The sequence below is a fragment of the Prosopis cineraria genome, unplaced genomic scaffold (genome assembly GCF_029017545.1).
Source record: "Prosopis cineraria cultivar Desert tree isolate PC_DT_omini unplaced genomic scaffold, ASM2901754v1 PC11, whole genome shotgun sequence".
Lineage (NCBI taxonomy): Eukaryota > Viridiplantae > Streptophyta > Magnoliopsida > Fabales > Fabaceae > Prosopis > Prosopis cineraria.
The window spans coordinates 36,427,091-36,443,784 of NW_026555342.1; the positions used below are offsets into that span (position 1 = coordinate 36,427,091).

The window sequence follows — 16,694 nt, forward strand, 5'->3', positions numbered from 1 at the left end:
CCATGTGAGATTTCAAGAATCTTCGTAGGGACTTAAATTAATCACATTATCATGTGGGATAATAAGTCCTCACAGATATAGTGATTTTCAATTTTTATAATAAATAAATGATTTTTAAAAATAATGATATAATACACAATTTAGAAAATTAATTAACCAAATTAATGAATTTAAATTGTGCTCAACTTACCAATCATATCTTTTAATCATGTGAGATTTTTGAATCTCCGTAGACTTCTAAGATCATCGTATTATCGTATGAGTTAATAAGACTCTGCAGATATAACGATTAAGTTCTTAATATATTAAATCAATCAAATTAAAAATATAATTAAAAAAATTAAATTCTTTTATTGTATGAGATTTTAGAATCTCCGCAGATATTTAGGATAATCATATTACTGTATAAGTCAATAAGGCTTTGCAGGTATGGTGATTAAAATTCTTTAAAAATATATACATACATGCTTAAATAAATTATTACTAGTACTTAAAAATATAAACAAATTAAATTGCTAAATTCTTTTATCGTGTCAAATTTCAGAATCTCCATAGATATTTAGAATAACTGCATTACTGTATGAACCAATAAGGCTCTGCAGGTATAGCAGTTAAATTCTCAATCATAAAACATAAAAAAAATAATTTTAAACTTTTTTCCTTCTTTATTCTAAAAATTAAAAAATGGAGAAAATAATTAAAATTAAATTACCTTTTGCAATTTAAAACACACATATCAAAATTTTAAAAATTGTTTTATTTGTAAAATGGTGAAATATTTTTAATTAATTTCTCTTCAAAAAATATTTTCACCAACAAACTTTTAAGCCTGAACTACGTGAACTTTGATCCCATCACAGGGTACGTAGGCCTCAGAGCCGGATTCTGAGTCAAGTCCGTCCTCCCTCGTAAATAAATAAACATTTCTCACTTAATTCTTATCATTTTCGAAACACATGAATATAAAAGGGATAATTAAAATAATTATAAAACCATATTAAAAGAGCACAACAAACTTCAGGTAACCGTTCTGATGAACGGGTGTTGTGGGATGCCTAATACCTTCCCCACACTCAATCGACTCTCGAACCTATTCTCTGATTTCGTAGACCACCCTTATCCTCCTTGTAAACAGTTTCCCAAGATTTACCTCAAAATCTCATTGGCGACCCCTCATTCGATCCGGTTCCTGCTGCGAAGGCCGAGGACCTTCGCTTGTACGCCGTCCGCGTCACATTTTTTTCAGGTGTGACATCTAGGATCCACTAGAAGAAGTAAACCTTGGATCCCCAGAAGAGCTGAGGATCACTTTCATTAGCTTACTACTGAATGAAGAACAAAAGAATGCCATCAAGCAAGTACTGCAGGAATTCAAGAATTGCTTTGCATGAGACTATGATGAAATGCCAGGGTTGGCGAGACAGCTGGTCGAACACAAGCTTCCTATAAAGCCAAATTATAGACCGCACCAACAGCTCTTCAGGAGAATGTCAGTTGAAGTATAGCTATGAGTAAAGGAGGAGATCAAACGCCTCCTATGGGCCGGATACATATGGCCTTACAGGTATGCCTAATGGCTCTCAAATATAGTCCCAATAATCAAGAAAAACGAGAAGCTGTGAGTTTGCATAGATTTTCAAAACATAAACACAGCCACACCTAAAGACGTGTATGCAATGCCTACTGCAGACAGGTTAATAGATGATGGGGCTGGAAATGCTTTATTATCATTTATGGATTTCTTCTCTGAATACAATCAAATATTTATTGCAAAAAGAAGACATTCACAAGATTCTTTCAGGTGCCCAGGCTTTATTAGAACATTTGAATAGGTAGTCATGCCATTCAGACTGAAAAACACCAAGGCCACCTATCAGTGAGCTATGAATACCATCTTTCAAGATATGATAGGGAAACATTTAGAAGTGTGCATAGATGATATAATGATCAAATCTAAGAAGGCATATGATCATATTGAGCATTTGAGGACGAGTTTCCTTTGAATGAGGGAAGTTGGCCTTAAAGTAAATCCACTTAAGTGTGCTTTCGGTGTAACTGTAGGTAATTTCCTTAGATTCTTGGTCCACATAAGGGAGATTGAAGTAGACCGGAGCAAAGCACGGGCTATCTTGGAGGCAAAGGTGCCAAGCAACAAGAAAGAGATTTAAAGGTTCTTAGAATAGGTCAATTATCTTAGCGTTTCATCCCAAATCTAGTGGGAAAGACGAAAGAGTTCTTTGAGCTCTTGAGTTCTTTGAGTTCTTTGCCAAAGAATTCACCTAGATCGGACATCATTAGGCGGCCTTTGACAAGATTAAAGAATACTTGACAAAGCCTCCAGTCTTAGCATCCTTAAAGGATAACACCCCTTTTTTATTATATTTAGCTTCCACGCCACATCCATAGGTTATATGTTAGCCCAAAATGTTGATGGAGGACGTAAGTAGGCAGTCTATTATTTAAGTAGGTGTTTAACTCCCACAAAGACTAGATACTCAGCCGTGGAGATAGCGTGTTTAGCACTATATTATGCTTGTTCTAAATTTAGGCATTATATAATAAATACAATTGTGTATGTGGTTTTCCATTCTAATTTAATTAAATACATGCTTAATCGGCCAATCATGACAGGCCGTATAGGAAAGTGGAGCTTGGCCTTGGCAAAATTCTCATTAATATTTTTTCCTCAAAAATTAGTAAAGGGCCAAGTATTAGTAGATTTCCTGGCTGATTACCCCTCAAATAAGCTCCCCATAGAGGAGCAAGAACTATCTGTGTTCTCAGTGAATCCAGGACCCTAAATGCTTAAGTTCGATGGGTTTAGTACTGGACAAGCATTTGGGGCCGAGATAGTAATAACCTCTCCTACTAGGATAAAAATGATATTATCTCTTCAATTAGATTTTGAATGTACTAACAATCAGGCGGAGTATGAAGCACTACTCTCAGGCTCGAAATTCTTCAAGAAATGAAAGCCCATGATGTGGTCATAGAAGGGGATTCTCAGTTAGTCATCAAACAATTAACTGGCCAGTATAAGTGTATGAGCTTGGCTCTAGTAATGTATTATGCTAGGGCTTCTCATATCTTAGAAGAGTTCGAGACGGTAATATTGAATCACGTTCCCCGAGCTCAAAATTGGGAAGCCAATAAACTGGTTCAAATACATTAGGGCTAAGGCTGTCAACCAAACTTACCAGAAAGGTAATTATGGTAAAACGAAAAGACCATCCCTCGGTCGCTCAGCATGGTTTGACAGTATAATGCGGCGCGGTCTCACAAGGGTTAGCCTAAGATTGGCAAGATGATTTCAAGAGTTATCTACAAAATCCCAGTCAATGATACCCTTACAAAATGAGGATACATGCCTAATACTTTATTCTAATTGGTGATAAGTTATACAGAAAAGGTCCCGACAGGTTATTACTTATTAAATGTTTGGCCTTTATTGATTATATGGAGGTCCTAAGACAGGTCCATGAGGGAGTATGTGGGGCCCATCAGTCAGGGTGAAAGATGCAATGGTTGATGCATCAACATGGATATTATTAGCCATCAATGACCAAAGATTGCATCGAATATGCTAGAGATGCAAGAAATGCCAAACTCACGAGCCAACACAACAGGTGCTAGCATTAGCTATATATCCAATTATCAAACCATGGCCTTTCAGAGGATGGGCTATGAACATAATAGGGAAGATCTATTCGGCCTCATCCAAGGGCCACTCATTCATCTTAGTGGCTATAGATTATTTCACAAAGTGGGTAGAGGTCGTTTCTATGAAGAAAGTAGAACAAGACAACGTCATTAACTTCATATGTGAACAAATCGTATTTTGGTTTAAGATTCCTTAAATGATTACAATGGACTAAGGGATAATGTTCACTAGAAGCGACTTCAAAAGCCTTCGCTGAGGAAAGTGGGATTAAATTATTGACATCCTTGCCATATTACCCTCAAGAAAATGGACAAGCTAAAGCTTCTAATAAGATAATCCTCAAAATTCTAAAGAAGACAATCGAAGAGAATCCTAGAGAATGGCACGTACGATTGCCTAAGACACTATGGGCGTACTGGATATCAAAGAGAGAGGCTACGGGCACGAGCTTGTATGTGTTGACATATGGGCACAAAGCTGTTTTGCATATAGAAATAGCAATCCCTTCTTTACGCATTGCGATCAGTCTAGAAAGATTGTCTAATGACTACAATGAGGCTATGATAAACGAGTAATTCAGTTGGATGAAATTCGTTTACAACCGCTGCATCATATGATCGCCCAAAAGAAAGAGGTTTCAATGATATATAATAAACGAATAAGAAGGAAACACTTTTGGGTGGACGAGCTCATATGAAAACTTGTGTTACCACCTGATTCCAAAGATTGAATGCTTGGTAAGTTTTTGCCTAACTGGAAAGGACTGTTTAGGATAAATGAAGTACTTAAAGGGAATGCGTATGTGTTAGCTAGCATCGATGAGACTCTGCACAGACGGGCCATAAATAAAAATACTTGAAGAAATATTGGCCGTCATTATAGTAAAAGAAAGTAAAAAAGGACCTGAGGCCTAGAGTAGCCGAGGACATATGAGGGGCGCACAATAATAAAAAATAATAATAATTTTCTCTTTATTGCATTGAATTGTGTTACAAATGGTGTGTAGTACATAATAAAGAATAAAGAATAAAAAATGAAAAAGATAAGGTACATGTGTCTATTATTTACAAATAGTACACATAGTCTCTCACGTCACCAAAGCCGAGTCCACCTCTTCAGAAAGGGTCTGATGGCAAGTCAGGGCCATCTTAAATTCAAGCATGGAATGAAGCTTTTTATCCAAAATAGCCCGTGCCTCATCTAGAGCCTTAATCTCGATCTCCAGGCCAGACTCAGCTGGACCGTCTTTAGCTTCAGCCTGTGCCAACTCCTCTTCAGCAACTGTAGCTGGCACCTCAAGTTTGCCACCTTAGCCTATAGCTACTAGAGGTGATCCATGCGAGGGGCAATCTCCTGGACTCGATCAGTGGCAGTAGTCTTCCGAGTCTTGGCGGCAAGAGTCTTGTCCCTCATAGACCAATTGTTTTTAAAATAGTCTGATAGGAGGGGGAGTTCTTTACAGCACTGGCTGATAATGCTATAACATGCTAGGACTTGAGCTCGAAGGAGTGCTAACTCAGACATGGAGACTGCCTTATCCACAGCCTCAAGAGCCCGGATTATCTCCTCGTAATTTTGCTCAGGAATGAGGAGTGGATCTCGACTGAGTTGAAACTGCACGACCCTCCAACAACACCACATCCATTTTAGGGACACGGATGCAGGCTAGAAGGGCATTAGTGGGTACCGCCTTCGATGAAGCTAGCTAAAGGAAACGAAGTAAGGTCAGTAATAAGAGACAAAGAAAGGAACTAGAAGGAAAGAGTAGAGCCAATACTTGAATTAGGTTCATGAGTGCTTTGTCTTTGCTCGTGGAAGGGGGAGGAGTATGTTGGATAGGGAGGCACAATGAAAGATTGAAATCTTAAAGTCCCTATCCTGATATGGACCGAACGAACTCATTTAAGTCAAGGTGGATAGAAGAGTTACCTTTTAATTCTTCAAACTTAGCACACGTTCTCTTCAAGAGTTTGGATCTCAGGAGCTGACAACGTAGATCTGCTCCTTCTACTGGTATCCACACGAACAGCTCTTTAACTCGAACAGCGTGCTAGCACTCTCAGCATCCGTTCTTCTTTGAACGTTAATTTTCTTTTCTATAGGGTGTTTTGTGGCTCTCAGAGTGTTTTTTCCTTCTGAACTTTTCTAACTCTCTCCACTTTCATAAAGGACGTCCCTATCTATATATAATATATAGATAAGATTTTTCGTCTTCCACTTAAAAGCCCACGAAAATTTAATTAAATTTATCTCATAAATTAAATCCATAATATCATATCTAATTCAAATTTATCTTATAAATTCAAATTATAAAACTGACATGATATTTTCTCATATCATGTTAGTTATTAAATTTAATCTATTATATAAAATTAAATTTAAAACTAACATAATATAATATAATATAATATAATATATCACATATACATATTATATTATATATATATATATATATACGAATATATATACATATATATTTTGAAAAAAAATATATATATTATCTATATTTAATTTTATATATCATATACATATCTTATATATATATATTTTGAATATATATAATTATATTTTGAATTTTATATTTTATATAAATATATATATATATTTATCAAATAATATTTAAAAATATATATATATATATAATTCATTCACCCTATATTACATTCATTGAATCTAGACATATTCCAGATTCAATGAACTTGGACATTATAGCTCGAGTTGGGCTGTTCTTGTGTGCGACCTTGTAGGCCCATATGAAATTGGCAGTAGGCTAATTATGCTATTAGCCCACAAGTCACAAGTGGCCTCTAGCAAGACATTGCAACTACCCAATTCACATAGGGATTGATGATCCGACGTAACTTATCATGCAACCATATCACATCCCTTTTCTCACACAATATTTCGGTCAAGCATGAGACATGAAATTGTCATTCTCCTTTACCTGACCGTTACTTTCTCGATCTTTGAGTAAACTGACAGTAGTAATGGAAAAACCCTTTCCATTGTAGTATGGCCATACATTTTCTCAGTCTTACTCATCAAGAGGCCCAATAATATCTCTCACTTAATGTGAAGGACAAATTCCATCTTGACCACTCATATTCCTCTGCATGAATATCACTAAACTCAATCATAGCCTTTATGATCACCTAGTCAAAGGTGACTTTTGACTAGGTCAAAGTTCAGTGGTCATCATGTAGGAATCCATGATGATCTCAGCTTAAAGGGCTTAGTGATATAGTTACATATGAGATAAACTTATGACTTATACCATACAGCTTTCTCACAACAGGTCGGTCCAATACCTTGTACTCTTTCAAGTGCCTATAACTTTAATTTGTATCTCTATAATTAATCAAAGTCATCTAGTCTTGTTTCATCTATGATCCCTCAAAGATGACCGACCAGGGACATTTAGGACAATCACTATAGTTTGTCCAGGGCTACAGTTATCATATTGAACATGCAATTGTTATGACAACAAAAGAGAAATTTATTAAATAACAATGTGCATAGTACAATGATTGGCCCTAAGGCACAATTTCCAACAAAGTGCATGCAGACCACGCTACCGATCACAGGCCCTTCTCTACACGGCCCAAGAGTAGAGGAATCAATCTGACTCTGTACTAAAATGCCTTGAGTGGCGGCCAAGGCAACTAGTGTGTTATCCACAGTCACCGCCTAAAATCTCTCAAGGGACCTCTCAGAGCCCCTGACCTCTTGAGTGCTTGGTGAGTTGGTGGGTGGGATCAAACTAATAGGAGGAACCATCCTTAGGCCCTCAGTGAAAGCAGGACCTTGGACTTCAGCTCCAACTCACCGCTCAGGGCTGTAATGAGGCTCCTCCCTGGCCAACTACAGCCCTGAGGTCTTCTGGACTGACAGTACCACTTAGGGTCACAGCAAACATAACAACCCCCAAATCTTCAGCATGCTCCATCGCCTCCCGGGCCATGTCCTGAGCAACTTTAGTAGGATCCACAGGGAATGGCTTAGGAATGGCAAAGCAAGGGGAAGTGACCGCTCGGGGATCTAGGAGCTGATCTTCCCATGATGAAGAGGACTTACCCTGTTGTTGCTAGATTCTACTGATAGGATCTTCATCCGTTGGTGCTTGTGCATACACTTTCCCCTCTAAGGAGTAGGACCAATTAGGAGAGGAGTAGAGGAAGGTTGATCGAGGGGAGGAGGTATTGTCTTCTTCCTCCTCTTAGCGTCGGGTGAAGGAGAGGGAGCCTGCTTCCTCTTGTCAGGACCATCTCCTTTGTTTAGGTGACTTGAGGGGATCTTCTTAGCCCCAGGCTTCCTGGGGATCGAGACTTGAGAGGAGGTGTTATCTTGATCTATCCCTTGGACCCTAATCCTCAGCGAGGGGGCCATTTAGGTCTCAAAAGCAGTAGGGGCATCAATGTTTCCCCTCAAAAACATCATCAACGTGTGAGATTGTGTCCAATCATGACTTATAAAAAATAAAAAACAGGATTAGACTTTGGTATAAGGGAAAAGAAAGAAAGATAAAGTATATACTGGAGATAATACTTACTGGTATGGCTCTTTATTATACGCCTAAAGCACTGGGGCCACCATTTATTGAAGCGGAGGTAGGCATCTTTATCTACAAGCTCCACCTTACACTGCCTTTGAGCGGTGTATGGAATGGCTATATGGTCAATAGCCTCCCTATCCAGCAGCTCCACACTGATTTGGGGGGATAGGCCCCGAGGTATGCACTGGCTCAACCTAAACTGGCCCGCCACCAGTTGAGGATGATAGGACTCCAAGTAGAGTCTTAGAGACTTGGAGGAAGAGCCAGTATATGGCAGCCACATCTTCTGGGAGTAGTGGCCGAGAGGAAAACCTCATCCCTTATTAGATTGGCGGGCTTGTTCTTCTAGTCCATCATATACTTGTACCAGGTGGGGAGGTGACGTTCCAAAATATTGAAAGCCTTCAAGGTCCTCCCTAAGGACCAGCTCTACTAGCTAAAGAACTTGAAAAAGTTCTTTGAGTCGATCAGCAGATGACTACCTAGAAGACAGGTGAGGGGGTGGTTGGCGCGGGAATCATCAAGAAAAGGCTCCTGCCGAAGAAGAGGAAAGTAGGCCGTCGTCCATAACTTCAGAAAAAAAACAAGCCCGTAGAAGTTATTGAAGGGCTGTCATAGAGGCGGCACAAAAACATCATCCCCAAGGCTATTTGATTGCCATAGAGAAGGGACTGAGCAATCTTCAAGTGCAGTTGCATGGGCTTCCCTCCCCCCGGGGCCAGGATCCATTGGCTCAACAGGATCCAAATGAAGACCAAGTGCTCTGTGGGGGTGACGAGCTCGCCAATTGGCTTCTCAGAGAATAGCTCCATGATCCTTGTGTAGGAGCTCGTACTTCTAATCTTGCTCTCCAAGTCAGCTGAGAGAACGGTATAACAGTCATGCTTCTCGGGGATTGCATAGAAGTTCTAATCCTCGGTGATGGGCAGCCCTAGGAATATGAAAACATCCCATAGCATGAGGGACATGAGGCTGAGCTTGAATATGAAGGCGTTGCAGCCCAGAGCCCAGAAACTTAAGAGGGCCATCAGAAGCTTGCTTGGGACATCGACATCAGCCAGGGATAACTCAATCAGATCGGAAAGACCCATCTCCTTCCATTAGGGCACATACTCCGGCTTCAAGCACCTCACCCAGTTAACCCAAGCACGAGGAGACTGGGGCCAGTTCTTGAGTTTTTTGCAGGACGACTCAGGGAAGAGCGAGGTCATCCAGGCCAAAACCAAATTATGTATGGAGGTCAGTGGCCATGGGTTTGGCTGAGTAGGGGCTGTGACTTCAGACAGGTTGGGAGAGATGGTCAAGTACCCAACGTCGCTTTTATTAGAGTTTTGAAAACTCCAAGGAGAAGTATTGGATAAACATAAAGAACAGTTAGCATATTTTTCCAATAAAACAAAAGGGTTAAATACGAGAAGCGAGAAACTTACCAAAAAGCCACCGATTCATGGAATGAAGAATCCTCCTATAAAGAAAATGAATAACTATTAGAATGAGGAACCAATCTAGGGGGAAATGAGGGTTTTCAAACTACTGAGTACGTACCGTCACAAACCCACCAAGTGGGGTAACGGGATTTCGAATAGTCACCAGAGAATCAGGCAAACTTTCGGCAGATGTGGAAGATGGAGCGGCAATAGAAGAAGCGGCAGAGGTGGAGGAAGCCATTTGAAAGCTAAAGTAAGAGGGATGCAAAAGAGTAAATGCTTGATGGTCAAGAAATGGTATAAAGGACAAGAGAAGTGACCATGAAAAAGAAATGAGTTTATATTAACAAAGGGCGCTCAAAAATGAAGTGACGTTTCAGTTTTTTCAAACGTGCCACATGGCTTACGTTATCAACCACTGGCACGCGAGGGGCATTGTTTGGGCTAAAATATAAAACGTCGCTCAACGTAGGTCACAGGGCTAGTTGGGCTGAGTAACTGAAGCATCAAGCCCAATATAAACAAAAGGGGCCAACCCTGATGCTCAATAAAGGCCACAATAAATAAATATGCTGAAATCTTGTCAGCTGTTAACATTAGACCGTTGGCACAAAAGACATGATTTCAAGTAATGCCAAAATCTATGGACCTCACGCTCAAGTATCTCGATGAAATGGGCTGATTACCAAAATGGAGAGCATGGAGTAAAGACCGTGCCATGAGTTTCGTGAGATCTCTGATTCTTCGACAAAATGTACTAGGTCTTAAGGAAAAGGCTACCACTACTCTGACACTATAAATAGAAGAAGATACAGAAAAAACTAGTCAACACTCAATTAAAGACTCGCATTTTACACTTTTAGTCCTTTAGTTTATCAGTTAATCTTTCAATTTAGACTTGTAACTTTTTTCACATTTCAATAAAATCAAACACTTGTTCTACCAAAGTCTTATATCTTTTTATATCTGAGTAAACTGTAGTAAGGGAGCTCGGGACTTTTTTGTTATCAATTGAAACTCAGCGTCTCTGGCACTCCTGGTATTTTGTTATTCACCCACGAACACACATCCACCTTCCTTTTCTTTGATGGTAGAAGAAGGGGTACATAATGGCCTCCTCCATCGTTGAGTGACTTAGTCCAAGCATGTGACCAATCTTGTGCATCACTGCCAGCTCTAGGTCTATTTTGTTGATCTCCATTGTGTCCTTGCTTAGCAATACCCACTTCTCATTCGGCACCACCACCGAGGACTCACACTCTCTTGTGCACACCACCATCACGCTCTCTCTTCGCTCGTTGATCACATTTAGGAATATGCCACTCACGGATGAAGCTGGGAAGATTGGAGGAGTGTACATAGTTGGGTTTTTTTTTTTTTTAACTGGAGAAGGTGGGAAGAGAGTGTCACTACTGAAGATGAGGAGGGAGAGAAGTCGGTGAAAACATTAGTAGAGAAGGAGAGAGAGATGAGAACATTATGATGAAGGAGAGGTGGGAGGTTTAGAGGGAGGGAGAAGAGAGGGGGGAGCGAGAATGAGAGGAGAGAGGATAAAATATTAAAAAAAAAGTAATGTGAAGCCTACAAATAATATTTTATAATAAAAATATTAAAAAATTTAAAAAGTGAGATTCACATTAACAATCATTAACCAAATTAATGATGCTAAGAGAACGAATCTTTCAAGTTAAAAAGAAAAAATGATCTCAAATTGAGTTTAAATCTCATACACATTTGGAGGATAAAATTAACCTTTAATATTAAATTTAATTGACCACGTATATTGGCAATTTCTTGGGCCCAAGATATTATTGTATTATTGACCTCCTTTCGTAAAAGCCATACAACGTCATGTCAGAGATCGAACAAATACTTGGTTAATTGTGTAAGTTATTCAATTACATTCCCAAAGAAATGTATATCCTGAAACAACACATTACATTTATAAACCAGTGGACCCAAAATAAAAATAAAATAAAATAAAATAAAATAAAATAAAAAAGCAACTTTAAATCACAGACCCAAACTAAACTTAATTACACATTCTTCATAACCTGACCTCCTTTAGCCATTTGAACCGCATTGCCATAACCTTCATCAGCATGAGCCATATACTCTGCCCAGAACCAATGCGTCTTCCAGACTTTTCCCATTTCTTCAATGGGAATGCTTTTAGTTTCAGGGAGGAAGTAGAAGATGAAGATGGACATGACAAGCACGAAGAAGCCAAAGAAGATGAAGAGTCCGAACTTCATGTGACACAGCATATTCAAGAAGACTTGTGCCACGAAGAAGGTGAAGAGCATGTTTACTGAGACGTTCACACTCTGAGCCGCTGATCGGATCTCCAGTGGGAATATCTCACTCGGGACCAACCATCCTAGTGGGCCCCACGACCACGCGAACCCTGCCACGTAGATGCAGATGAACAGCACCACTACTACTGCGTACCACTTCGGTAGCTCCCCTGGATTCCCGTCAATCCCAAACTTGGCTCCAATGCAAGCAGCTACCACAGCCTATGTCAAAACGTTGTTACAAATGATTTTGCTTCATACATGTCACTAAAAATGCATTAATTATATATTTTTTAATATAATATAATTAAAAAAATTTATTTTCAAATAAAAAATTAATGATTTAACTATAATCTCTTAATTTCAGTGAAATGATAGGAGATCCCTGGACAAGAGCAGTATTATTATTAACATAAGCTGGTCAGTTTGTGAGAGCCCATCCTCTGTTTTATAAAGTAGATGGTTTTTTTGGTCAAATAAGGTGGATGGGTTTGAATCATGCCTTCAACATGTCAAGTAATATGCAGAATCCTTGAATGACTTTTGTGTCCTAAGTCATTTACTGACTTTGACGGGCATAGTTAGACAGTCGGAACCGATTTTCTACCCTACATAGTATGGGAATGAATTTGGCCATGCCAAATGAGTCAATCCAAGGCATTTCTTGAAGCTTGATGAGTATATTTATTGATTTTAATGTATTTAGTTTTCAAATTACATCCGACAAAAGCACATTTGAGAGAGATAATTATTTATTGAATTTGATAAAAGTATAAGTAGCTTGAATGTGTTTTTGAGGGTGACCCAAACAAGATATTAGTCAAAACCAAATAATGTTACAATGGCTTTACTTCAAAACCAAAGGGATGTACATGAGTCTAAGACATTATATTATCATTATTATTATTATTATTCCAAAAGTCATCAAACGTGTTTAGACTCTAATTAATCAATCCAAGTTAGTCAAACACCATTGGCAATACATACCACTAGTAAGTAAAGAGAGGGGGAAAAAACAAAACAAAAAAACGAAAAAAATTGAATACCTGGCAGATGAGCATTTGGACACCTCCTTCAAGGAAAAGCTTTCTTCTTCCCCATCTATCGACGCCATAGATGGAAACCAGAGTAGCAACCACATTAACCAGACCAGTGATAACAGCAGACATGAGAGCCGCATCGTCTTTGAACCCAATTGAATTGAACAACACAGGCGCGTAGAACATGATCACATTGATCCCAGTGAATTGCTGGAAGAAAGGAATCAATATGGCCATGGTGAGGTGTGGCCTGTACTTCCTCTGCAACAGGTTCCGCCATGGATGCTCCACTTGCTTCGACGCTTCACTCGCCGCCACCAGATCGTTGAACTCCTCGTCCACGTCTTCAATCCCTCGAACCTTCTGTAGCTTCTTCCTCGCTCCGTCGCGGTCGCCTCGCTCGATCATCGAGTTCGGTGTGTCGGGAAGGAGGAGCGAGCCGACGGTGATGATCAGAGCCGGCACCATGGCGCCGCCCAAGCTCAGTCGCCATCCCCAACCTCCTTTGATCTTCGCGAAGAAGTAGTTCAGCACATTTGCTATCAGTATTCCAATGGTGATTGATAATTGGAAGCCTATGTTCAGAGCTCCTCTGTATTTGTATGGTGCCATCTCTGAGAGGTACAGCGGCACAGACTGAAAGACACAAACGAACAAAAAGAGGAAATAATAAATTAATTATTTAATTCATACGCGTGGAAAATTTGAAAGGAACGCTGCAAGTTGCATTTAATATGACTTTTCCTTTTGTTTTGTTTTTTTTTTCTTCAAATGTGGAAAATTTTAATTTCAATTCGAACCAGTGGATAAAAGCAAGGGAGAGAGGAAATCGCGATAATGTCAGGACTCAGGATCACAATCACATGCAATTATGCAAAGAAAAACGAGGCACGATAATTTCGCTTTTTTAAAATAATGGGAAAATGAGATAATAATAAAGAGGCTTCCATGTTTGTTTGTCTAAATTTAGCCTTCGGTCTCAAACCCTGCCTTATGTAAAGGAAGAGAAAATCTCGGTGAGTAAGCTTTTCATTTTCCCGGAAACCAAACAGAGAAGAAGCCGACTCAACAGTGAAATGAATCAGTCAAGTCAACAGTAACAGCATAGCTCATAGCTCATTAATTTTAGGTGAAAAAGTTCTCTCAGAGTAGTAACGTTCTACTGTTTGAGCTTTACATTTAAAAAACATAAAACAATATTTTCCCAGGAAACAAATTTAGGAATAAAAGGTAGTATGGGTAAACAGATCTGGAAAAAAGTTAGAAAATACAAAACCAGACAAGATAGAATCAACTCATGTGTGATTTCATTTCTTACGGAAATATAGACAAAGCAATTTGTGTTCCCTAGTATTTGCACAGAGAAAATCGGAGACATGCCCAGGTTTGTGATATCCTAGAAAAACTTTAAGACGATGATAAGAGAATGAAAATTTATTACTCCCAAAGTTCAAAGGAAAATTCACAATTAGTCCCAGAAAATTGGGGACAGACATACCTGATTGGCGAATCCGATACCGAATCCGAGCAAGATCCGACCAAGAATCAACATCCAAACGGCTTTCGCGAGACCGTTGATAAGAGCTCCGGCGAAGAACAGAACTCCTCCGAAGAGCATCGACAATTTCCGGCCAAACTTACGAGTCACGGTGGACGCGACTAACGACGACAGAAGCGCCGCCAGGTACAATGACGACGTAAACATCGTCAGTACCTGACTGTTGTACTTACAGTACTCGTTAGTCGACTTGTCGAGGTTCTTTTTCTGGTAGGTCGACGGGAAGAACTTCTTCAAGAACGGATCCATCGACGTCACTCCACCTGAACAAGACAAGAAAGAAGAAACACAAAGATCCATTCTTTAGGTTTTCTCAGGAAAACAAACACACTCTACTGTGAAAGTAGGCATCGTATGATCATACCGGAAATCCCAATATCGTAGCCGAAGATTAAGCCACCCATGGCTGCAACTATACATGTTATCGTCACGAACACTGTAAGGTTGCCGGGGTACTCCCTCCCGCCACCTCCGACGATTCCTCCGGCGGCCGGCATTTTCTCTCACTTTTTCTCACTCGAGGAAACTCAAAAGAACAATAAAATAAAAAAGACACCGAAACCAGAACCAAAACAAGATATCAGTTCTTCAAACGGCGATGGCAGGGTCTTTTATAGACTGGGATCAGGGCCTTGACCTTGACCTTGCGAGTTGAGTTTAAAGGTGCGATAATTACGTGTAACTACCCCAGCTTGTTAAGAATCACATAAAAAGACCCTCTTAAATTTGCAATTTTAAGTTGATATAATATTTTTTTTAAATGTCAACTTTATTTAAATTTATAAACTTTGAGAAAACCTATAAATATCCATTATTAGCTTTGAAATAACAATGATTTTTAACCTATAAATATCCATTACTAGCTTTGAAATAACAATGATTTTTAAATTACATGGATTTTTTTTAAAGAAAATTGTAATTCGTAAGTAACCATCATGCAAAAAGTAACCATCAAGCAAAAATATAATAACACTTAAATACTCAATCTATATATGATATATTAATATTAACGTAATTTTCATTATATATAGAATTTAGAGCTTTTTTATTGAAAATAGGGTAATTTTGTCTTGGAATTCATAATCTTAAATTTTTAAATACTAACGTTTGGCTTTCGTGGGGACAGGATCTTGTAATTCATTCCTATTATTTATTAAAGATAAGAATTTTCCATTGAAGATCCCTTCCGGGGGATGTACATAGGAAGAAAGAAAAAAGGGGGGGGGGGGGGGAGGAGTGAACTGTAAACAACGTACGAATAACAAAACGTTCAAGGCCTATAGCTAGAAACAAGTAAATCCTTTGTCTCGTTGGTGCTTAGCTGGCCACCGTTGGATGGGCCTACACGTATATAAAATATCAAAATCCAACGACGGGGTCAAAGGCTCAAAGCCCAAATTTGAGTTGTTTTGGTTCATATAAGCTGGTCGGTGTGGGAAAACAATACAGAGAATATGAAGAAACGATCGGATTTCCATTACACGTCAGCGACGGCTCAGATGGATGCTTGGGAAAGAATGGATAATGCTGAGTCAGAAAGTGCGTGAATTTATATATTATTATTAATTGAGAGGAAAAAAAAGGATTGCTATTTTTGGAGGTGATTTGGATAATGTTGGATTGAATGGAAGGAAAATTGAATTGAATTGAACAAAAGGAACAGTGTGAAATGGAGATTGGGTTGGGATGATCCGATGCGTGACTTGAAAGGCCTTTACAGCAAAATAAGGCAAGAAAACCAGCTGGATAATGTGAGTGTACAGTGTAGAGACTAGGGAGGCTGTACCCCGCGTTATGTTCTTTCTAACTGCGGATTGCTATTAATTTGTTTCACAAATAACTTGATTCTCTCTTGGTTCAATGATGTTTATATTCTTAGATTTGGATTGAATGAATATCTTAATTCCTTGATTGAGAGTAAAAATAGGGATAAAATGAAAATTAGGATAAGAAATTGAGTCTAGTCAATAAGTCATCCAACTCAAGCACCAAATAAGTTTGAAGTTATAAAAAAGTTTATATAATTAAATCCAACCCTAACATTTTAGGTTTTTGAGCTAGTTCAAATAGTTGAATTGTTATAATTTTTTATTTTTTAAGAATAAATCTTAATTTTTGATTAAAATTTAATCATTATTTTATTATAAAAATTAATTTTT

The 16,694-nt window shown here is 38.7% G+C and overlaps 1 protein-coding gene and 1 long non-coding RNA gene across 2 annotated transcripts; both read right to left on the bottom strand.

Moving 5' to 3' along the window:
- Positions 1-7,084: 7,084 nt before the first annotated feature.
- On the bottom strand, positions 7,085-10,504 carry LOC129284910 (uncharacterized). The gene is made up of 3 exons (XR_008587030.1): positions 9,759-10,504; positions 8,211-9,678; positions 7,085-8,126 (listed from the first exon to the last, which is right to left on the bottom strand). It is a non-coding gene; the product is annotated as an uncharacterized LOC129284910 (long non-coding RNA).
- Positions 10,505-11,494: 990 nt separating this feature from the next.
- LOC129286819 (sugar carrier protein C-like) lies at positions 11,495-15,116 on the bottom strand. The gene is made up of 4 exons (XM_054922881.1): positions 14,900-15,116; positions 14,476-14,798; positions 12,984-13,613; positions 11,495-12,159 (listed from the first exon to the last, which is right to left on the bottom strand). Exons 1-4 carry the CDS (start codon positions 15,030-15,032, stop codon positions 11,677-11,679), a joined length of 1,569 nt encoding a protein of 522 aa, XP_054778856.1. The 5' UTR covers positions 15,033-15,116; the 3' UTR covers positions 11,495-11,676.
- Between the last annotated feature and the right edge of the window lie 1,578 nt (positions 15,117-16,694).

What these genes read in the sequence shown, in the direction of transcription:
- LOC129286819 (XM_054922881.1), bottom strand. Translation starts at nt 15,032, where the DNA reads ATGCCGGCCGCCGGAGGAATCGTCGGAGGTGGCGGGAGGGAGTACCCC. An exon ending in CTACGATATTGGGATTTCCG is followed by an intron (nt 14,799 to 14,899) that starts GTATGATCATAC and finishes TGTCTTGTTCAG; the next exon opens with GTGGAGTGACGTCGATGGAT. An exon ending in TCCAAATGCTCATCTGCCAG is followed by an intron (nt 12,160 to 12,983) that starts GTATTCAATTTT and finishes GTTTTGACATAG; the next exon opens with GCTGTGGTAGCTGCTTGCAT.